This window comes from Colias philodice, chromosome 9 (genome assembly GCF_061535455.1).
Source record: "Colias philodice isolate Cphi_HAF_F1 chromosome 9, ilColPhil1 Martin Lab GWU primary, whole genome shotgun sequence".
In the NCBI taxonomy this organism is placed as follows: Eukaryota; Metazoa; Arthropoda; class Insecta; order Lepidoptera; family Pieridae; genus Colias; species Colias philodice.
In genome coordinates, this window is record NC_143094.1 from 8,341,645 (window position 1) to 8,365,745 (window position 24,101).

At 31.6% G+C, this 24,101-nt stretch overlaps 3 protein-coding genes across 6 annotated transcripts in view; 2 read left to right on the forward strand and 1 right to left on the reverse strand.

Annotated features, from left to right (window-relative positions):
- The window catches only part of LOC149485975 (putative fatty acyl-CoA reductase CG5065), a 40,879-nt gene that overhangs the window by 13,585 nt on the left and 3,193 nt on the right, over nucleotides 1-24,101 (reverse strand). Inside the window, exons 2-9 of one of the 2 annotated variants that reach the window (XM_089698632.1) lie at nucleotides 23,188-23,388; nucleotides 22,487-22,609; nucleotides 20,193-20,378; nucleotides 19,424-19,619; nucleotides 17,611-17,809; nucleotides 16,604-16,843; nucleotides 15,263-15,520; nucleotides 13,779-14,397 (exon numbers count right to left, since the gene is read on the reverse strand). In XM_089698632.1, the coding sequence (XP_089554758.1) occupies nucleotides 14,238-14,397; nucleotides 15,263-15,520; nucleotides 16,604-16,843; nucleotides 17,611-17,809; nucleotides 19,424-19,619; nucleotides 20,193-20,378; nucleotides 22,487-22,609; nucleotides 23,188-23,379 (1,554 nt within the window). In that variant the 5' untranslated portion in view covers nucleotides 23,380-23,388 and the 3' untranslated portion in view covers nucleotides 13,779-14,237. Of the gene's footprint in view, nucleotides 1-13,778; nucleotides 14,398-15,262; nucleotides 15,521-16,603; nucleotides 16,844-17,610; nucleotides 17,810-19,423; nucleotides 19,620-20,192; nucleotides 20,379-22,486; nucleotides 22,610-23,187; nucleotides 23,389-24,101 lie in introns of those variants that run through there. The other variant, XM_089698631.1, reaches the window with a different exon arrangement.
- LOC149485976 (macrophage mannose receptor 1-like) lies at nucleotides 1,147-16,275 on the forward strand. 2 transcript variants are annotated; one of them, XM_089698648.1, is made up of 6 exons: nucleotides 1,147-1,328; nucleotides 1,559-1,822; nucleotides 2,611-2,805; nucleotides 5,291-5,533; nucleotides 5,996-6,176; nucleotides 16,166-16,275. In XM_089698648.1, the coding sequence occupies exons 1-6, from the start codon at nucleotides 1,274-1,276 to the stop codon at nucleotides 16,170-16,172; spliced, it is 945 nt and encodes a 314-aa protein (XP_089554774.1). In that variant the 5' UTR covers nucleotides 1,147-1,273; the 3' UTR covers nucleotides 16,173-16,275. The 2 variants fall into 2 exon arrangements, with proteins under 2 accessions (XP_089554774.1, XP_089554773.1); XM_089698647.1 differs by lacking the exon at nucleotides 16,166-16,275 and having other exon boundaries at nucleotides 5,996-8,099.
- On the forward strand, nucleotides 9,717-16,187 carry LOC149485977 (C-type mannose receptor 2-like). Of its 2 annotated transcripts, XM_089698651.1 has the most exons (6): nucleotides 9,728-9,855; nucleotides 10,067-10,330; nucleotides 11,097-11,291; nucleotides 11,891-12,133; nucleotides 12,640-12,820; nucleotides 16,166-16,187. In XM_089698651.1, the coding sequence occupies exons 1-6, from the start codon at nucleotides 9,801-9,803 to the stop codon at nucleotides 16,170-16,172; spliced, it is 945 nt and encodes a 314-aa protein (XP_089554777.1). In that variant the 5' UTR covers nucleotides 9,728-9,800; the 3' UTR covers nucleotides 16,173-16,187. The 2 variants fall into 2 exon arrangements, with proteins under 2 accessions (XP_089554776.1, XP_089554777.1); XM_089698650.1 differs by lacking the exon at nucleotides 16,166-16,187 and having other exon boundaries at nucleotides 9,717-9,855; nucleotides 12,640-12,897.

Below are 24,101 nucleotides of genomic sequence, written 5' to 3' on the forward strand. Positions count from 1 at the left end.
AAGGAGCTTCCGAATAAAAACATTATCGGTATAAAGTTCACAAATTCTTAAATATACACAGGAAGCATACATTCACTATTGAACAAACCATCCTCTTTTTGAGACTGGTTAAAAATAAAATTACCATTATAAAATAATGTTCATTATTCACTAAATGATTCATCTGTCGTTTTTACAATTTACACATAATATAAAACACGTAGTCTATGGCCTTACCGACGTAATTAAAATCAAAACGGAAACGTATATTATAGTTGAATGAAATATATTATGACTTTGTAAAGGAAACAATTTTATCGGAGTTTGTAATATAAAATAATAAAAATATATTTAATAGATAAAATTATGTAATTATTATTACTCATTTTCTAATTACAATACTGTCTGCCATGCCTGTTAAGTGTCATAAGGCTCGGCTCACATCAACAAAAAACATTTATAAGTAGGTACAATTAGCGTTAGCTACTATTAGGTATTCTGTGGTACAGTGGAAAAGCTTTTCACCTATTGAACAGATTAATACCTACATGAAACTTCATGCTTTGCGCTGGTGCGAGGTTTAACCTATGCAGCTATGGGATATTTTTAACACCGCCTTTATGAAACAGGCTGAAAATATTTATCGATTTTAAACGCAATTAGAGAATCAAACACAAAAAATGGTACCTAAGATATAATAAGTTATTCTCTGAACGCATCGCAACATTTTTTTACCCTAAAAGTAGATAGGTATCTACAAAATACGCTCTACAGTAATTTATCGAATTCACAAATAATGAAATTATAGATAATAGTTAATCCTTAAAATACATTTAACAGCAATTGCTATGTTATATGACATAATATTACAGTAGTGTCCAGTAATCGATACCATATTATTTAAAACGATAAGTTTAAATATAAAAATGACAATACCACAAGTGTTGTAAGGAAATCATACAAAACGAGTGGCCATTGAATATCAATGACCTGGCACAAGCTAAAAAGTTCTTGAGCGTATTAATGAATTACTAAATTTTTGTGTTATTAGGTATATTACGTCAAGAAAACTTAATATTAAAGATTTATTATAATTTATAAAGCCTGATCAACGAGCATCTTCAATTTTCCTGTTCGTCATCCTAGTGTAGCGATAGATACCTAATGCTTCGTATGTCTCTACAACAAGTCTATACTGTCTCAGTACTCAATAAATTATATTATCAGTCTCATTCGTCAATCGTCATTCGTATGTGATGGTTTCGCTGAGATAGACGTGCTGTGATTCAATAAAATGTTGCATATTAAGTGTTGCTTTGTGTTATTATGTGTCCACATTATGTTCTCTTGTAAGTATGTTGTAGTAAATGAAATCATATATTCCTATACGAGTGTTCTTATGACGCTTAAATTTTATCTGCGATACGTGTTGATGAACTTGGAATTATTAAATAAAACCAGTATTGTACAGAAAAAAAAATAACAAATGGTGTTTACGATTACACGGAACGATGAGATGATATTTGATGAAAATGTTGTGATAAAATATATGTATAGTATATTCTGGTTAAATTTTTAGCTGGGCAACCTCGAATGAAGTTCTTTCGTAAGGACTATCATTATATAGAGTCGACGGGCAGTTTTTATAAAATTCATACGATTTACAAAAATTGGGACCAAGCGAAAGAAAAATGCGAAATGGAGGGAGCTACACTATTTTATCCTGATGATGATGATGAAGCCGAAGCAGTGCTGTCGTTCTGGAATGAAACGCAACCTTTTTTGTGGGTTTATATTGGTGTCTCCGCCTTTAACGTTCCCGAAGTTTTTGAAACTGTTGATGGTGAGAATTATCAGAATACTATTCTCATATCATGCTTTATAACAACTTCAAAGTCATATTCCCGATATTTTTCAAATCTTTAAATCGGAAGCCCTCCTTTTAAAAAAATTTGTGAAATTTGAAATTGCTCAGCATCATTCAATTCAGGCCTCCAATAATAAACGCTAATTTAAACTTTAAATAGTAGATAAGTCCATAGTCTGTAGGAATGTATTAAAATAGTTTATTGAAAATTATAAAATGGTTTGTTTTCAATGTATTCATTATTCTCCAAAATAAAGGAATACTCGAAGTGATCATTTCGTTTTTTTTTTCAATTTAAAATTCACAAGAATCCTTAAATACATAATTCTTGATTGCTTTGCAACTCGTTTGAAAGGTCAAGAGAATAAGTTTAAATTTAGGATTTTATTATTTATAAAAACGATTATTTATCGAAACATTACAAGGCGGTCAAGGATTTACGGGATAATTTTTTTTTTCTTGCATTACGGATTTAGCTAAGTCACAAAGTATATAATATAACTATTTTGAGGACCAAGGAAACACCATAGGTACCTGCTGCGCTAAAGCTTAATAAAAAAATGTTGCAGTAAACGAAGACTGCTGCAGGTATATCGCTCGCTTCTCGCAGTAAAGCGTTTAAAAACAGTAAATAAACTTTAATTTCTAACGGCCTACTGTCATAAAAGCCAATAGACATTAGGACCTTAATAAGGCGGTCTCGATCGACGAACTTGTAAGATAGACCATTACAAGAATATACTTGAAAATATTTTCCCCAACAGGTATTCCTATAGCCGAAGTGTATGACAGATGGCGTCCAGGTGAGCCCAATAATGCGGGTGGTAATGAACGCTGTGTTGTATTGAGTAGAGACGGCATTCTCAACGACGGCCAGTGCAGTATATTCTACCCATATATTTGCAAGAAGACCTTAGGATCTCTTGAATGGAACACCGTTTGCAACATACCTGATACCAGTGAGTATAGTAGATTTCAAATAAGAGGCTTATAAAACGTTCAACGTTGGGGAACTCTCACGTGTCAATTGCGTGTTAATTCATACTAAGTCTTAATTAAATGAGTTCCCTGTAAGTGTCCTTCTCGACTCATTAGAGGAGCACTATAAATACTTTCGTAGATGGATGGCTGAGCGTATTTCCGTTTTGACCGTGACATCGTGAAGAATAACATTTAAAAAACGCAAGAGTGGTGTGACATCAGAGACTCATCAACATGGATGTGGAAGAAAGATCGCTAACGTTCTCGGTGGATACCTTTACCATGCGCGCACCGGCTACGTATCGCAGGGCCCCTCTCATCGTGGCTAAGTTTGCGCAATATTCAGATGCATACAAACAGTTTCTCCATGGGATACATAAAATCGAAGTAACTTTTCTCAACGGAGCAAAATTTCCGGTGAAGTACAACTTTGATGCCACGAGGATGGAAAACGACCGCCTGCTTATCAATTGGGACTGGCTAGCTCATCTGTTCGGAAGGATGCCACCAGGTGAAAGGGATTTCATGAGGGTTCCCAAGATACTGAAATTCATCAAGAAACACGTTCACCTGAACGAGTGCTGGATCGCCGTTGGTGACGCCTGCTCGTGTGGAAGGGAGGAGAATGAAGCAGAAATTCCCAAACGCGAGTGCAAGCACTTCCATTTTCATCATTACTGTTCCCTGCACTTAAGCTCATGGGTGTCCGATTACTAACGATGCACGATACGGTAAAAATGGTCAGGACTTAATTGTAGAGCATAAAAAAAGGAACAAAAAGTGTCTTGTAAGTGATTTCCGAATTTCATCGGATAGCCGAGTTATTGCCGAAAAACAAATATTACCCCTTTTTTTAAGATGGTGGCGAAAGCTCATAGGAAATCTTGGTCGAAAAACTCAAGTTAAGCTTTTCTAGGTATCCCCTACAATATATCAAAAAATTAGATGCGCAAATTCACTTTCTTTTTTAAATGTTTATAATGACTGTACTATATCAACCTCACGTAACGTGCGCTGCAGCTACCTGTCGCTGCGCCGCACGTCACGTTAGCCCTACAATCGTCTTACCAGGTGTAATGATCACATCATGTAGGACAATCCGCCCGTAATGTGTTCGATGGTTAAACTAATATCAGGTGGCTAAATAAGTTTCTCGTGATGTTTTCAGAAAAGTACACGTAGTCTCAGAACTTAGCACTAAGGTATCGAATGAAAAGAACATAAATTGATAAATAAATAATTATTTAATATGTACTTCACTTAACTACTTCACTTGAGATCACTTCTTCCAAGCATTGCTTGGACGGTTCAGCCTCTGCGATTGTAACGCCAGTGCGTACGCCATTAAATGGCGGTCCCGTCGCTGCTGCTCCTCTTTTTGCCGCCTCCTTTCGTCTCGCTCCTTGTCGATTTTACGCCTCTCTTATTTATTTTATCTATTTAACACTGTTCTATATACAGATTAGGTATATGGTATGTGTGCTATAGGTTACATGACATCAGGCGTTATCGAACAATGGAGTATTGTTCAATTTTCCCCAACGGTAAAAATATATTAATAAACCCAATCAGTAGGATAAATGATCGATTATAGGTAACCTCTTGATTAGGTCATCGCAACAGATTAAAATTAAACTTTTTCCTTATTAATTATTTTAACAACGATAACGTTATCGCTATGACCATTACGATTTTTCGTGTTTATATTTGTACCTAAAACATTTGTACTGCTCCAAGATCGTACTTGTAGCTTAGGTGTAAACATTCTTCGTCTTTGATGACCTAGGTCTGAATCTTGTTTTCATAGGCTAAGAGCAAGAACACTTCCAACTGAATACTTTTAATAACTTGTGTATCATTGCATCATGCACGGCCCTCATCTACATACTCCAACATCACGCTGCCAGTCCACTGATCCTTAATTTTCCGATTATAGCCCGTACGTTCTTATGGTCCGGACTGTACCTGTAAAGTCCGTTAGTTGTTATTATTTTTTATATGTTTGAAAATTTAAATACATATTTTTTCTTCATTCATTAATTCCGTACAAAAATTCGAGATTATTTAAAAGTGATTACTTAAATGGTCATAACTTTTTTATTTATTAACCGATTAACATGAAATAAACACTAAATGTTAAATGAAGCTTACCACAATATATTTGTGAAAACCGCATCTAAATCGGATAAGCCGTTTCTGAGATTAGCGTGTTCAAACATACAGACAAACAGACAAAAATTTTTTCAACAACAGTTTTGGATTCGGGCACGATTCAATAATAACACCTGCTAATTTTTTTTTACATATTTCAATTGTACAGACACTACTTTTCTACAATTTTATTATATGTATTGATTGATGATGATTGATGATATTGATGATGATTGATGATGATGATGATGATATACGTAAACGATAAAATTGTATGTATGATAAATAAATAGATATAAAAATGATTTACAGAATATGAATACAGTGAAAAGCTGGGCAGATGCTATAAGTTCCATTCGACTCCCATGAGCTGGAATGAGGCGTATGTCGTCTGCAGCGCAGAACAGTCACATTTAGCCATCATAGATACTCAAGAAGAAGCTGATCATTTAGCAAACATAACAAATAATGCTGTTATAGACGTAGGCGGCGACTTTCTGAAGGGCGCCGTACATTTAGGTTTTGTTCAAAAAAATGAATGGCGATCAATAAAAGGTAAAAAGTTTTAAGTGTGTTCAAAGAGTAAAGAAATAAAACTAAATATTAAATACTATTAGTTACATAATTATTTTCAATGGCTATTATAAGTACCTAGTAGATAATATTCGTGAAAATTGTCTAATCATTAATCTTGTATAGGTGCAAGTATAACACGGAGAAGATAAATTAGGTACCACTTTTCTTTTTAATCAGCTTTAATTTTGTTAATATACAATATCATGCTGTATATTTTATCTTATTTTATTAACATCAAATTCTCAAGAAAATAAACGCCACATATTTTTTATTCTCATTTAAATTTTTTAGTTCGCGGTAAATTGTAATTCCCAAGAAAATCGTGTAAAAAAATGGCGATCGGAAAAACCACTCAGACCTTTGTTAATGGCCTTAACAACAGCAGTAACAACAATATGTTCTTAAATAGTCAAGAAGTTAAGAATTATATTGATTTTTCAGGTATGCCATTCAAATCTCTGGGATACACCAGATGGGGAAATGGCCAGCCAGATGGCGGGGAGAGAGAGAAATGTGGATCAATGTTCTTTAACGGTAAACTAAATGACATAAACTGTGATGTAAAATGCTTCTTCATATGCGAGCATGAAATATCCTTCCTTGAATCTGCGATCAATCCGAGGTTTGGAGATTATACTACTATAAATAGTGTACTATAGTGTCTATACTACTATAGAATAGGTTATTTATTTATAAATTCTAATATTCAATAAAAGCTTTGTGTTCATTACATTGTGTATTGTTATATTGTTATGAAGTTCAGTATCAAATGATTTATAATTTCAAGTCAACATGTTTCCAAATTTATAAGCGTAATCACATAACTGATATCAAAATGTTTACTCATTTTATATACTATATGTGTCCCGTGGTTTTACCCACATACCTCCGCTCCTATTGGACGTAGCGTGTTGATACTATCTTCTGTCCGTCATTTTAATAACGGACCCGTAGATTAGCACGTACAAACAAATAGTTCAGCAATCAACAAGTATAGATAATAATCTAAATCTGTCACATGTTTATGGTATTTATTATAATTGTTTTATTATAAATGGTGCTGCATCTGACATATTATAAAGATAACTTATATATAAGTTTTCAAAGAACTATGGATACTACTGGTTAAACGTAACATTACATAAAAAAAACTAATCCAGAAGTCGATTCCTTGAATGAGTACATACAACAACATAATACAACTTAGTAAAAGCAAGTCATTATTTAAAAATATATAAGTAGGTACTAAAAATAAATATTTTCATATTTACAATAATATTGGTTCCTTGCTTGCGCAAATAAAATAAATCGCGTTAATTTCTTTATTTATATGTATATTGATACAAATCATGAAATACAGTAATAGTAAAGGCTATGGTTAATAAAACACTAGTCAAAAATAAATCCATCCTTTGTAGGTACCTATAATATATTTATTCAACAACGTATACAATATCATTATTTATAAAAGACCTATATAGAACTTACAATGATAACCTTTGCTATGATAACGATACAGTGCAAAGTAAACATTAAGTGAATCAAATACTTATAACAGTCTTAAATTTATATTAAATTTGTTATTTTATTTAAAGCTTCCTTAGACACCATTTAGACCGTATTATGAAATACTCTCATAAGAGATCTGACACAACCTCCCACCGTTATAATTCATTTTTGGACACACGTATATCTGAAGAGATTACACACTTACTAAAAAGTTATTAGTCTCAGTCTCATATTTTTTATAATATATGGTAATGGTTTAATAATAATGTATATTGCAAGGAAGCGATCCAATTTGGTGTTTTGACAACACTTGACTTACAGTAGTACTCTTACATAGGGGTTAGTTACTAGGATGGTAAAATTGAGAGGGTGAAAATTTTATTAATCGCGATAATAACACACAGAATATAATTAACCTAAATCAAACTTAAAATAAGAGATAATTTTAAAGTGATTTAGTTGTTATTTAGTAACGAATTTTTCTTATTAATTATTGTAACTGGCAGCCTCGTGGCCAGTCCACTGATACCAGTGTGATTCGTGCAATGTCCATTAGAAAAAATAAACAATTGAGCTTCGTATAACAGTTGTGTGCGCTCGCTTCCCGGCAGTTGGTTTCTGCTTGTTGTCTTCGATACTCCTTGCACTAGTTACACCTCCGCAGAGGAACGGCCTGTCCTCTAGAGTGCCACGTCACGTCGGATGTTACTGGAAGGCTGATATTACGAGATCAGAGCCCATTCCGTGTTCTTTTAAACACATTTTTGTATATTGTTTCGTATTTCTATTTTCCACAGTGACTATTACTTTCATCCTAATACTATTGCCTTAGTGAATCCTCTATTTTATAATTTAACCACAGTGGTGAAGAGAATTAGATATAGGGAACAGACATGACGAATATGTTAAAATTTTAGAGAGACAACTTTTATAAAAGATAATATCTACAAAACAAACGATGAAAAGGTGTGTACAAAACGAGGAAATTTGTATGAAACATTGTTATGCGAATAAACTTACACCTCAATATAAAATATTATTGTCTTTCATTTTTCCTGTTATCCTTTATAAACAACATTCCTATTACCTACCTATTTGAATATATCCACAGGTATACATTATTTAATGAAATGCTTAATTATGATTTATTGAATAACACCTACATCACGATCAAAATAATTTGAATGAGATTGTTAAAAATCCACAAAAAATTTCCTGAAAATCGGTTAGCTCTCCTGAGCAGTGTGAACAAAAGCTTTTCTCCTTCCTTACATTCTTGTAGTGGTACCTACTAATTCACTAAATATCAATGACAGAAAGTGAATTCATAGCTCGCAGACAAATACAATGAGCATGTCATTCTAGCAATATAAATCAATGTTACAAAAGTTAAAACTTACCAGCCGATTCTTTTAATTTATGATAATATAACAATTTGAGGGTTTTATTTCCCACAAGGAGCTTCCGAATAAAAACATTATCGGTATAAAGTTCATTCGTAAATATACATAGGAAGCATACATGTTAACATGTAGGTACTGTTGAACAAAACATCCTCTTTTTGAGACTGGTTAAAAATAAAATAACCATTATAAAATGATGTTCTTTATTCACTAAATGATTCATCTGTCGTTTTTACGTATATGTTAAGTTATAAAACACGTTAGACGTCGTTATAGATACTATAGCCTTACCGACGTACCTAATTAAAATCAAAACGGAAACATATTTATATTTGAATGAAATATATTATGACTTTGTAAAGGAAACAATTTTATCTGAGCTTGTAATATAAAATAATAAAAATATACCTACTTATAATAGATAAAATTATGCAATTATCATTAGGTACTCAATCATAAGTTTTTTAATTACTACACTGTATGCCATGAGCTTGACCTATTAAGTGTATTGGCTCAGATCAACTAAAAACATTGCACTAAGTTATTATAGAAAAGATTTTCTCCTACTGAATAGATAAAACTTCATGATTTGCGGTGGTGCGTGGTTTAACCTTTCGTATATTTTCAACCCCGCCTTAATGAAACAGAGTGACAAAAGTTACATTTTAATAGTTTCTAAACGCAATGCCTGCTGCTCTACACAAAAATAAGGAAGGCAGGTATAAGTAATTTTAATTATGGTGGCAGGGAAATAATATTTAAAATGCATAATAGATATAATAATTATAAAATTCATCTAATTCAAAAAGAAAAATTAATAGAATCATAGATCAACTGTTTACTATGTCTCTCTCTCTAAAACATAAATTTAATCGTACTTTAATTTAACTAATACATTAGAGTAGTACCCAGTTACGCATATTATTTTATAGGTAGGTAGGTATGATAAGTTTAAATGTGAAAATAACAATACCACAGGTGTTGAACGGAAATAATACAAAACGAGTGACCATTGAATACCAATGACCTCAGGGAAGTACCTTAATGGCACAAGCTCACAAGTTCTTGAGCGTATTAATGAATAACTAAAATCTTGTGTTATTATATTACGTCAAGAAAACTTAATCTTAAAAATATATTTTAATTTATAAAGCCTGATCAACGAGCATCTTCAATTTTCCTGTTCGTCATCCTAGTGTAGCGATAGATACCTAATGCTTCGTATGTCTCTACAACAAGTCTATACTGTCTCAGTACTCAATAAATAATATCAGACTTCAGAGTCTCATTCGTATGTGATGGTTTCGCTGAGATAGAGGTGCTGATTCAATAAAATGTTGCATATTAAGTGTTGCTTTGTGTTATTATGTGTCCACATTATATTATCTTGTAAGTATGTTATGGTATATGAAATCATATATTCCTATACGAGTGTGCTTATGACGCTTAAATTTTATCTGCGATACGTGTTGATGAACTTTGAATTATTAAATAAAACCAGTATTGTACAGAAAAGAAGAATAACAAATGGTGTTTAGGATTACACGGAACGATGAGATGGTCTTATAAAATATATAGTATATTCTGGTTAAATTTTTAGCTGGGCAACCTCGAATGAAGTTCTTCCGTAAGGACTATCATTTTATAGAGTCGACGGGCAGTTTTTATAAAATTCAAACGATACACAAAAATTGGGACAAAGCGAAAGAAAAATGTGAAATGGAGGGAGCTACACTATTTTATCCTGACGATGATGATGAAGCCGAAGCAGTGCTGTCGTTCTGGAATGAAACGCAACCTTTTTCGTGGGTGTTTATTGGTGTCTCCGCCTTAAACGTTCCTGAAGTTTTTGAAACTGTTGATGGTGAGAATTTTCAAAATATCATTCTTAAGTATAACAACTTTAAAGTCATATTTCCGATATTTTTCTAATCTAAAATCGGAAGCCTTCCTTTAAAAAATGAATACTTAGGTGAAACAGCTCAGCATCATTAATTTCAGGCCCTCCCGAATTAACGCTAACTTAATAGTAAGTCTATAGTATAACTAAGTAGGTACCTATGTATAAATAGATAAGTATATTAAAAAGGATAAAATTGAGATAAGATTTTTTATTCTTCAAAATAAAGGAATAGGAATAGTGATCACTGATCATTTAGTTTTTCTCAATTTAAAATTCGCAAGAATCCTTAAATACATAATTCTTGGTTGCTTTGCAACTCGTTTGAAAGGTCAAGGGAATAAGTTTAAATTTAAAAACGATTATTTATCGAAACATTACAAGAGGCAGTTAAGGATTTACGGGATAACTTATTTTTTTTCTTGTATAATATGGGTTTAGCTAAGTCACAAAGCGTATATATACCAAAAAGTATATAATATAACTATTTTGAGGACCAAAGAAACACCATACCTGCTACGCTTAATAAAAAAATGTTGCAGTAAACGAAGACTGCTGCAGGTAGATCGCTCGCTTCTCGCAGTAAAGCGTTTAAAAACAGTAAATAAACTTTAATTTCTAACTGCATACTGTCATAAAAGCCAATGCACATTAGAACCTTAATAATGCGGTCTCGATCGACGAACTTGTAAGAAAATTAGAAAGTACTTGAAAATCTTTTCCCCAACAGGTATTCCTATAGCCGAAGTGTATGACAGATGGGGTCCAGGTGAACCCAATAATGCCGGTGGTAAGGAAAGCTGTGTTATATTGCGTAGAGACGGCACTCTCAACGACGACCAGTGCAGTAGATCCTACCCATATATTTGCAAGAAGACTTTGGGATCTCTTGAATGGAACAACGTTTGCGACTTACCTGATACCAGTTAGTATAGTAGATATAAGAGGCTTATAAAACGTTCAACGTTGGGGAACACTCAGGAGTCAATTGCGTGTTAATTCATACAAGTCTTAAATGAGTTCCCTGTAAGTGTCCTTGTCGACTCATTAACGGGGGAATGCCCAAAACATATTTGACTGGAAACCCCACATGAAAAAATCTGGATATACCAAAGTATCCTATCTGTTCTATCTTTAACTTTTCCAGTATCCAAAGTAATGATAATGGCATGATAATTACATAAATAAATATCGTTATCCTTCAATGTTAATAAACAACATGTAGTCTACTCTAGTCAGAAAGAAAAGGTGAGTTGTTTGATTACCTTAGCTTTTTCATGATTTATGAAGCGACTTAACTAAATATGTTGTAATTTGTACGTAACATCTCTCTTGTTAATTTATTAATATTCTCTATGGTTAATTTATTAATATTTTTACTTATTAAAATATTTTCTCTTCAGTCATTCCTTGCGTACAAAAATCTTACATTCGTTAGTCGCAGAAATACGAAATTAAAGAAGTTTTAGAAGATCAACTATGACTTTATAATAAAAGTTAAGTCCATATAAAAATTATTTCCAGAATATGAATACAGTGAAAAGCTGGGCAGATGCTATAAGTTCCATTCGACTCCCATGAAATGGACAGACGCGTATGTCGTTTGCAGCGCAGAACAGTCATACTTAGCCATCATAGATACTCAAGAAGAAGCTGATCATTTAGTAAACATAACAAATAACGCTAATAAAGATATAGACGGCGACTTTCTGGGGGGCGCCGTACATTTAGGTTTTGTTCAAAAAAATGAATGGCGATCAATTAAAGGTAAAAAGTTTATAGTGGACTATTAATTCTTTACCATTTGATTGTTATGAAGCTAAATATTAAATATTATATGAATAATTATTTATAATTGCTAGGTATTATAGGTACCTATTATAGGTAGTACCTAGACAATATTATTCGTGAAAATTTTCTAATCATTAATTTCTTGTATAGGTGCGAGCATAACACGGAGAAGAGAAATTACCACTTCTCTTTTAAATCAGCTTTAATTTGTTGACTAAACCTACAATATAATACTGCATATTTTATCTTAGTTTATTAACATCAAATTCTCAAGAAAATAATCTCCACATATTTTTTTTACTCTCATTTATATTTGTTGGTTCGCGGTAAATTGTAATTCCCAAGAAAAACGTATAAAAATATGGCAGTCGGAAAAACCACTCAGACCTTTGTTAATAGCCTTTATAATAATATAAGTACCAACAGCAGTAACAACATGTTCTTATATAGTCATGAAGTTAAGAATTATATTGATTTTTCAGGTATGCCATTCAAATCTCTGGGATACACCAGATGGGGAAATGGCCAGCCAGATGGCGGGGAGAGAGAAAAATGTGGATCAATGTTCTATAACGGCAAACTAAATGACATAAACTGTGATGTAAAATGCTTCTTCATATGCGAGCATGAAATATCCTTCCTTGAATCTGCGATCAACCCGAGGTTTGGAGATTATAGTAGTATAGAATAGGTTATTTATTTATAAATTCTAATACTCAATAAAAGCTTTGTGTTCATTACATTGTCCGTTATTTTGTGTATTATTATATTGTTATGAAGTTCAGTATCAAATGATTTATAATTTCAAGTCAACATGTTTTCAAATTTATAAGCGTAATCACAAAACTGATACTAAAATGTTTACTCATTTCATATACTATCTGTGCCCCGTGGCCGCATATCTCCTATTGGACTTAGCGTGATGTTATATAACCTTCGTCAATAAATGAACTATCTGATATAATTTTTAATAACGGACACATAGCTCCTGAGATTAGCAGTTCAAACATACAAATAGCTCACCAATCAACAAGTATAGATAACAATCTATAACTGTCACATCATTTATATTGTTTATGGTATTTAATATTTATTATAATTGTTTTATTAAATGGTCGCTTCATCTGACATATTATAATGATAACTTATATCTATATAAGTTTTCAAAGTAAGTACTATGGATACTACTGGTTAAAGGTAACATTACATAAAAAAACTAATCCAGAAGTCGATTCCTTGAATTAGTACATACAACAACATAATACAACTTAGTAAAAGCAAGTCATTATTTAAAACTATATAAGTAGGTACTTATTTACTTCTCATATTTACAATAATATTGGTTCCTTGCTTGCGCAAATAAATCGCGTTCATTTCTTTATTTATATGTAGTTATATTACAAATCATGAAAAACAGTAATAGTAAAGACTATGGTTAATAAAACACTAGTCAAAAATAAATCCATTCTTTTGTATAATATATTTATTCAACAACGTGAATACAATATCATTATTTATAAAAGACCTATATAGAACTTACAATGATAACCTTTGCTATGATTACGATACAGTGCAAAGTAAACATAGTGAATCAAATACTTAAAACAGTCTTAAATTAAAATTATTTGTTATTTTATTTAAAGCTTCCTTAGACACCATTTAGACCGTATTATGAAATACTCTCATAAGAGATCTGACACAACCTCCCACCGTTATAATTCATTTTTGGACACACATATTTCTTAAGAGATTACACGATTACTAAAAAGTTATTAGTCATAATATTAATTCATCTTATTAGATATCTTCTATTCTTCTACATTTTTAGGCAAATTACTTCGTTCTTTTTTTAAATTAACCGACTTTTATATTTCAAACATCTAGAGAACCCAAAGGCAATGAGAATTTTTAAATTTGTTTGCCTTGAAACTAAATATCAAATTTCAATGATACGAAAATTAGTTTAAACCGAATATATCATTCCAATTCCATTTAAGTAAAATCTTTTAACACATAAAGCTTGTTTTATTATAAAATTGCGATATCGCAATGCATAATTTGTGTAATCATATTTACGGTATTACTGTTGACCAAAAACTGCCTTTCCAACTAATGGAAGATATTTAACAAACGGACCTCCAAAGGACAACAATACTCGAAGTGGTTCGAACAATAGAACTAGCCAATACAATATTAGAAGATAGAAAAATGCAGAAACAATCAGGTCCAACACAAATAATCTGAAAAAAGATGTTAGCATTATTTATAGAAAAATAATAATCAGTGTAAATAATTATGTTTTATTCAACTACTAGCATTCCGCCTGCGGCTTCGCCCGCGTTTTCAAAAAAAAACCCGCATAGTTCCCGTTCCCGTGGGATTTCCGGGATAAAACCTAGCCTATGTCACTCAGAAATGATGTAGCTTGAAACAGTGAAAGAATTTTTCAAATCTGCCAAGTAGTTTCGGAGCCTATTCAATTCATACAAACAAACAAACAAAAAATCAAACCTTTCCTCTTTATAATAATTGTATAGATTTCACACGATAAATCACATAAGGAATACCTTCGCTTTAAGTCTTATCAGTATGTATATTCTCAATGTAGAAACATAAGCCATGAAAAGTGTACAAATCTCAAGACAGTCATCGTTATTTTAATTCTTATTCTATTATCACTTAAAGTACGGTAGCATTTACCATAGAATAATTTAAGTCGCAGGAATGGAAACCATTTCTTAAATCAAATACCTTCAGTATGAACAAAATTATCTTAATTTTACATAATATATTATGATATATTTCTTAGAATATAACAAGAAAGAGCATGCACTGTTAATGGATGAAAATTAATTTGTTCATAATAATTTATCTACCTATTAAATGCAATTGCGATATACACTATTAAGGATATCACAGATGTGGTGTATTAATTAAAGTCGATGAAAGGAACAAATTACGTAAATACTTAAGTACTATAATTTTTGTATTTGATAAATTCTTAAAACTCTGCCTCTACCTACTATATATCTCTAATACTTAATCTATAATCATATTATTATTTATTAATAAAAATGCGTTACAATTTAATATCTTTGTACTTACATATTATTCTGCATCCGGGCCTTCGGAAGATTTTCCAATTTTTCCCTCAGGCAGAACAGCTTGCCTCCAATCATACAGCTTTCAATGTACGGTTCGATTTTAATAATCGTAAGGTCCATAGGGAATATGCTAAGATCGATCGGATTTAATTTCTTCGATAGCTCCTTGAAATTGTTTGTGTCAAACCACCATTCGCGGGTGGTAAAGTATTGTAAGACTTCTAAACCGACTGAAATTCTCTTTTGTATCCGCACCATGCTAAAATAATAAGAAAAAAAAATATCATTATTCAAGCTAATTTTTATAAGCGTAGTATATACTGACTGTATCAATACTGAATGACCATCATATTTTTATAAGAATATATGTATAAAGAATTATAGGATACTAGATTTCCGCCCGCGGCTTCGCCCGCGTTTTCAAAGGAAAACCCGCATAGTTTCCGTTCCCGTGGGATTTCCGGGATAAAACCTATCCTATGTGTTATTATATTATGGAAAAGTTATATTGTGGTAAAGTTTTATTCAAATCCATTCAGTAGTTTTTACGTGAAAGAGTAACAAACATCCATACAAACTTTCGCCTTTATAATAGTAAAATAGGATAACGTTAGGATATATAACGTTTAACGCTTTGTTTAGGTCACGGTTTTTTGGTTTTTGCTTATGCGTAGGAATATTATAATGTTAGCTGTAAAACGTGTTATTTTTTATTGAGGCATACCATCTTTTGTTTAACATTTAATAATAATAAGCTTTACAATAAGTTATACAATTAATTGTCTTTTAGATTAGTCATTTCATTTTCTTCATTAAAAACTTCCTTTGATTTTTTAATGAGTTAAAATTTTCCTTTTTTTTAAATTTTCGAGACGTCAAGATAACACGTTTTATTTTTTTTTAGGAAGTGATGGCGGCCGTTAGATCGATGAAATAATATATCGTCAAATAAGTCGGGAAGTAATGTTTGCCCGAATGTGATATCTACGTTCCATATCATTATACATATCCAAATAAATACTCTAAGATCTCTATTTTATATTGAAATAAACTATTGAAGTTTGATTTCGTTTTTAATTTCCATATGGTATGTTTTTTGCAATAAGTTGTTTCTATACAATCATTTTAACTTCAGCACGCAACAGAACTAATTTAATTCTACTTCAGCACGAAATTGAGCTTTTGAAATATTAAAATATTCTGATTTGAAAAAGCTCCTTTCATCTTTCTTTTTTACAGCTATCACAAAAAAATTGACGAGCCATCTAAATTTAAACGCACCACATGAATAAATTTTAGCCAAATTAAACTCTATTGCATAGAACATAAGGATCATACTCACAAGCGTTTCTGTCCAAAAATGAGCATGAGGAAGTCGATAAAATACGCCGGCAGTATATGGTAGAAAAGTACACACAACTCGTGTATATATTTATTGTGTCGTATGTTTCCATTGGGGTACCATAGCGGTCCTTCAAAGGGATACCTGCGAACTGTAGCTTTGCCAACGTCTAAAACCTCCTTCCATGTGTCGTTTCTATCATCACCAGATGTTAAATTAAAGACGGGGATTTCTTCTGACCTGAAATAAAAAAAAAAATATGAAAAAAATGTTTTTTAGGAGGGAAGGGTAGTTTACAAAAATTATGGGAGGTTTTCTTTTTGTGCAGTTAATTTATAAATAAATTTTATAACAATATCACCAATGCATACATATAAACTTTTTCGCCCTGTCAGTTTTTTGTATTTACAACTAACTAATACAATGAGCGAGCCAACTGGTTTGGAAATTCTTGGTACAAGCTTAACAATTAGATGATCACTTTAAATAATTTAATCTCAGTTTGATTTTCCTTATTCAAACACGTAAGACTAAAATGAGCGATTATTCACCATATTGTATAATACTATTTTAGAAAATCACTTATTTTAAGATTGCATGGTTCGATATTATTGTACGTGTATAACCTAACTACAATGTTTTAATCGTAGTTTGTTACATTTAAGCGGAGCGGACGGAGCTAAATCTTATGCTAAAATTATTACTACTTCCTTATAACATGTGTTTATTTATAGTGGGAACATAAATACGCAATGTTGCATTGTTTCACTGAAGGTGTGTCAGAAGACTTATTCGTTACTTGTAACGTTAAAATATTTGATAAACATATTCTAGTGAAATATTTAATTAGCACAAGATTTACACTACTATTATGAACGCATTACGCAACCGAAATCTATACCAATAAATAAATCTGTATATGTATGACAGACATGATATCTGAGTTTTGAACTTGTAATTATTTTTGGCAATGAACATCTTTTTTTCTTTAACTTAACTTTTCTTACCTTTCAACCTTCGTATTCAAATGGTACGGGATGACAACAAGCGCGTTGATAGCAATATCAACCGGTATCACTTCAGCGTGGTAATGTCCATAGCAATGCATGGAACGTATCACTCCCTTGCCAGCACCTATCATAAGGCCTATGGGACCATTGAGGTTATCCACCCAGCCTGGTACAGGGTCCTGATGAGATGGGGTCACTGAAAAACAGTATAAAACTTCGTTAGGGAAATATTGGTGAATATATACGAAACTACAATAAAAGGCATCAGACACGAATAGAAAATATTTAAAAATTAAGTTGATCCCTGGTGGATCAAAAAATAGTTATCTGACAGGAATATTTCTCATGCTCAATAAAAATGAGACATGTAGATTGTAGTGTCGTAGTCTACTAGATTTAAAAGTATGATTGAGATTATTTAATTACACGATTTTTTCAATTCATAAATTTTGGAGCACATATCTATACTTTTTTACCTAAGTAATCGTCAATTTGAAGCATTTTTATCGAGGTTGAAAAGAATAAGGTTGGTTGTTATCAAAAATATAATATCTGGGATGCTGGACCATAGTTTTACAAATATATAATAATTTAAGAAAATGACAACATTAGACCTGAAACTGCACAAAAGTGTACTTTAGACTGTCACGATTATTCATATACAGGTTTCTTACGTCACGTAATTACCTACTTCGTTTTAGAATTATAATCCTTATATAAATCTTCCAAGGCATTATTAGTCGAAATATTGAAATTAATATAATTAATTACAAATTTTATTTTATTTTCAAGGAATCAATTCCTTCGTAATCTATACTTAATATTATGAAGCTGAAGAGTTTGTTTGTTTAAACGCGCTAATCTCAGCAACTAAATAGTAATAGAAATGAATATATGGATAAAATAAATATGTATTCGTATAACTATATGGTATATACGTATTCTTACAAAATGTTTTAGAGGTCAAAACATTAAACTCTGGCACAATGCATGAGCAAAAACAACAGTAATTGTCGTGTTAAACACAATGTTTAATTATGCATAACCAAGCGAAAAACGTTATTATTACGTTATTTATAATTTAGTTAGAAGTTAGAACCAATATTAATTCATACATAGTGGTTACTTATTGCTTTGGGACCTACAAAATATTATGATATAAGTACTTTATAAAAAAATACAGTTGAACATAAATCTCCAGCATTTTTAAAGTAGTTTAAAAACATCTGAGCAACACGTCTAGAATATACAAATTAATAATTAATAAATAATTAATTATTGCAATAATCATCCCTATCCAAAGTATATTAAATTTAAGAAGGTCGGTAACATAAGTACATTACATAGGTTAAAAATCTATTCACGCAACTCTATTACCTAAATAAATTATAATGAACGAATTGTTACGAATACACATTCCGAATTCGTAACAATTCTTACACAAAGTGAACTTTCTTTTAAACATCTGTTTTTCTACCCTCTTTATTTTGTAAATAAACTATTGAAATAAGACGTTTCACCCCAGTAAAAAGTAACCTATGACACTGTCTGACTCTATCTCCAAAATAATCAAACACATATTTTTAGTATTAGGTAGTTATAATAAACTAGATGTGCTGCGCAGTTTCACCAGAAGACGAACCCGCGTGCAATATCAAGTATTCTTATAGCTTATGTGTTATTCAGGCGTATTACCTATATTCCCGTAAAATTTCATCTAAATCCGTTCAGTAGTTTTACGTGAAAAAGCAACAAACATCCATACTTACAAACTTTCGCATTTATAATACTAGTTAAAGATAACACCCACCTATACTCGGTCGAACAACAACAGCCGGTAAGTCAGGGTAAGACTCCCTAACCAGAGCTTCAGCCAATCGTTTAGAGTAAGTGTACGAGTTGGGGTGTTTCTGCATTAGTGAGGGAGCCAGTAAGTTCAGCTGATCGTCAGTCAGCCAGCTAGCAGCGTGGAGCACTGCGTGGGGATCCGCTGGGGGGTCGTGAACCTTTAAAAGTACATTATCCGTCTTATTATAAAAAAGAGTTCGAGAACACGTTGTCAGAAGTGAAACTTCTTTCGCAAGATTCTAAGATACCAAAATTTTTCCCTTTTTCATACAAAGTAATCACAATTCACAACTTCTATAAATTGTAAGTAGTAATAGTTTTGACATTTTGTTTATTTTCCTGACCGTAGATTTTATCGTAAAGGAGTACTTACTCATAAAATAAACTAAAGATATAATATTTTTATTGTATTGCAAAATGCAATAATTTGAGAACCTGCAGATAATTTGGTTAGCAAGATATAATTGTTAAACGTGGTATTATTTTTTTATTCTCACCATTGTCTCAGTCTCATATTTTTTATAATATGTATATGGTCATGTGCACACAATGTTTATTTTTTATTTTACACCCATTTTAAAAATAACAAAACTATACTAACAAAACGGAATATAGATAACCCAATATATTTGGCTATATTTTCAACATCACTAATTCTAATTTCTTCAAAACCACATAGGTTTAACGTAGCTGTTTATTACAGGAGCTAGAATAGTTCATAACCGACATACCCTTTCAGCCATTCTTTCATAATCAGGATAGCAGAACGCAGTAGACAGATGGACAAAGGAAACCAAATTTTTTATCTTCTTAGCCACGTCTAACACGCGCTGTGTGCCTCGAGTGTTCATTTCCAAGCCCTCTTTGAGAGGTGCTTCGAGACGCAATGTCGCTGCGAAGTGGAATACTATTGATACCTGGAAAGTATTGGTTTCATTGAGTAAAATGCTTTTTGGCATTATGATACTTTCATTATGCCAAAAATAGATTAGAAAAAGATAATAGTAATGTGATGCATTTAATGTATATTGCAAGGAAGTGATCTAATCTGTGGTGTGTGGACAATTCTTGACTCATAGTAGGAGAACTCTTTCATAGGGGCTTACCTACTAAGACGGCAAAATATAGAGGTTGAAGAAAATTGTTCACCTTAACTACACGCAAAATATAATGATGTAACATCACTTAAAATCCTGCTTAGCCTTTTTACTCTTTTGTTGATTTAACCAAATTATTTAAATTAGTATTGTTCAAAATTAGTACAGATTTATGTTTAGTGAGTTTCTTAATTTCTTTAAACAAGCGAACTTGTGTAACAATGGAGTACCTAATGAGCTAGATTTTTATAGCTAATGAGCTAGATATAGCATCATTAGCATTTTAGTAAAAAAGTTCCTATTTAGCAGAAAGAAGATAATAAATCAAATCGTAACAAAGGAGCTTGTAAAGCCGCTTTCACTTAGTTCTTGCTTATTGCAAATATAACTTATCAGATAAACATAATACGCCTAGACAAAGAACTAGTTTATCAATATTTTATACGGGTGAAGGAAATAATTGCAATTTACGTTATATAAAACGAACTTTATATAATATCTATTCATTACCTCGTAAATTATAAATATTCATGCTAAATGATATAATGAAGAGATTGTACTTTTATAATCAGTTGTAATATTTGATTAGTTTTTTAACTATCCAGTAATTAACGACATCAACAGTGCATTAATGGTATATACGGTAATATAGGTAATAGTTATATTATAATATTATTACTCACAATTAAAAAGTACTGTCAGGCTTTTGTGCTTTTCTAGTACAATTTTTGGCTATAAAAAATAATACTTAGGTACGTGAGAATAATTTATATTACACGTATTAAAACATTTCATACTGTTATTAAGAACTTAGATTTAACTACGAAGAAAACCAGTAAATGAAGTAATAAAAGATCAAATCATATTTTATTTATTGTACTTACATCAAATACAACATATAAATTGTACTTATCTTTAACTTTGATGGCTCTTTCACTATTGTGCTCTACCAAGGATTTCAAACAACTTTCTCTTATTACTTCCAAGCATTTCTACACTGCCTATGTTTACTTTCGTGTCTAAACCATTGATACTATTTGCTAGTCACAATTTTTTATTTAACAATTATTAAATTTCAAGAAAGTTAGACGAATATTTATGTATTCTAAATAGTTGAAATTAGCATTAGCATTGATTTAGGAACGATTTTTTTGACATTATTTATTTATTTATTTTACTCTTTAATACAACTAAACAGACTTACATACTAGAACATACAAAAATAAAAGCAAGGAGCAGTTTAGTGTATTTGGCGGCCTTATCACTTAGAAGTGATCTCTTCCAGGCAACCAGGGCAGAAGGTAATCAAGGCATTACTTTATTGATCCTTTATATTTTACGATAATGTAGATAGAATAATGAATCATAACATTATATAAATATATAATGTTATGATTTATTATTGCAAATGTTTAAAAAAAACGTATTATTTTTAAACATTTGCAAATTGCTTAAAAATAATACGTCAAGATTTACAATTAATATCCGTCGGTTTTTGGAAATATAAATTAGAAAGTAAGCTTTATGTTTATTTTCCGTATTATGAACTTGACTGCTATTATTTTACAGAATAATTTATAAAAATACTAGCGGTCCGCCCCGGCTTCGCCCGTGGTACATATGAAAAATAGATGTTGGCCGATTCTCAGACTTACCCGATATGCACAGAAAATTTCATGAGAATCGGTCCACCCGTTTCGGAGGAGTATGCAGACTAACATTGTGACACGAGAATTTTATATATAAGATATATATTTTATATATAAGTAAGAGGAAATGAGTAATTGAAAATTAGACAAACAATGTTAGTAGTAACAAACTCCTTATATTTAACCAGTTTTATTTGTGCAATAAAAGATCCTTTAGGGGACGTAGGTATTATTAGAAAACATTGCATTATAAATTAGAAATAATAAATAAATAGTTACCTCATCATATATTTGCTGCAGCTTCTCGTTATCAATACCGAGGTTATCATTCAACAAATCTCCTGTTACTGGTATCAATTTCTTCATTACGTGTGGTTTTTCTTCCCTTATTCTCGAAAATAGCTAAAAATTAACAAATATTTATGAATAGTATACAAAAATATACTCACTTTTAAGAATTAAATCATAATAAATAAGTCATAAAAACCGTATGGTATTTACTATTTATATGCTGATTTATTTATATGTTATATCATTGAGAAATAAGCAATACCTACATCTTCTTCTAAAAAGACTTAATTGCTTAGATCTTAATTAACAACGGTATTTTATTGGCATTTTATTGTTCATGCCTTTACATCTATCGTATACAACTACATAGAATTAACCACGAGACAATTATTGTTTATGTACATAAACCTTTATACGCGTGAAAATGTTTTATCCCAAGTCATACAAATGTTACTTGTTGAAAACTAGTTTTTCACCCGCGGCTTCGCACGCGTGGAAAGGAAATCCCGCTTAGTTCCCGTTCCCGTAGAGTTTCTGGGATATAACCTATTCTATGTCCCTTCTCAGGTCTCAAAGCATCTCTGTACCAAATGGAGAATTTCATCTAAATCGGTTCAGTGGTTGAGGGGATAAACAAACAGAGTTACTTTTGCATTTATAATAAGTATTATATTAGTTAGGATACTGACAGGCAATTTCCACATATCTTCAATGCGCGATTCAGGCGACTTCCCGCGCTTCGGTCTGACCAAAGCGAAGATACAGCCTATATCGGGCACGCTGTATAGAAGCTTCTCGATCAGCACCTTCCCCATGAGACCGGACGACCCAGTTACCAGGATCTTCCGACCCCGGTACCACTCGTTCACTTGTGACGTCATTGTTTATGTCTGGCGATTAAATAATAAAGAAACATTAATAATATTCCTTAGACTCATATTCAAATGGACTTGAACTTACACTCTTGCTATGAATGGCTGATTAACATATTTTTTGCAATACATACCTATCTGGCATATAAAAAAAAAACAATCTTTAAGTCTAATGTTCACGCTATATTTTTTTACTTACTACGCATTTGTTTTTAATATTCAAACAGATAACAAAATGTATGTATAATGTATGATGATACTAAACTTTTAATCTTATGTTCCTTAAACTTAGGAAAATTTGTGCCATAGGAACTAAATGTACGTAGAATATATGCCACAGGTAGGTTTTTAAACATTTAAGAAGAAAGAATAGTTTAAGGCAAATAAAATAATAAACATGTGCATGATAACCCGTTATAGGAAATAGTACGTAGAGGAAACCTTACCAATTAATTTGAATAAAAAAAGTGCAATTTGAAAAACCAGGGACAAATGGTTACAAGCTAAGTTAAAAGCATTACCAGAAACTATAGAACAACTAGTGAACTAAATATTATATTTATTTCATGAATTGAATATGATTGCAAACAAAACAATTGCACCGATAAATACAATTGTTTGCTGAATTTTGTTTAGTGGCCTGTATGGCTGTATGTAGGTGATATTTCATAATACGGTTTAACGTGACGCAAGCCATTTTACGGATCCGCTGCAAAAATATAAGTAACGTT

Excerpts from the sequence above, each read along its gene's own strand:
- LOC149485976 (XM_089698647.1), top strand. The coding sequence starts at position 1,274 with ATGTTGCATATTAAGTGTTGCTTTGTGTTATTATGTGTCCACATTATG. Across the intron at positions 1,329-1,558 it reads TGTCCACATTATGTTCTCTT|CTGGGCAACCTCGAATGAAG; the intron begins GTAAGTATGTTG and ends TTAAATTTTTAG. Across the intron at positions 1,823-2,610 it reads AGTTTTTGAAACTGTTGATG|GTATTCCTATAGCCGAAGTG; the intron begins GTGAGAATTATC and ends TTTCCCCAACAG.
- LOC149485977 (XM_089698650.1), top strand. The coding sequence starts at position 9,801 with ATGTTGCATATTAAGTGTTGCTTTGTGTTATTATGTGTCCACATTATA. Across the intron at positions 11,292-11,890 it reads TTGCGACTTACCTGATACCA|AATATGAATACAGTGAAAAG; the intron begins GTTAGTATAGTA and ends AATTATTTCCAG. Across the intron at positions 12,134-12,639 it reads TGAATGGCGATCAATTAAAG|GTATGCCATTCAAATCTCTG; the intron begins GTAAAAAGTTTA and ends TTGATTTTTCAG.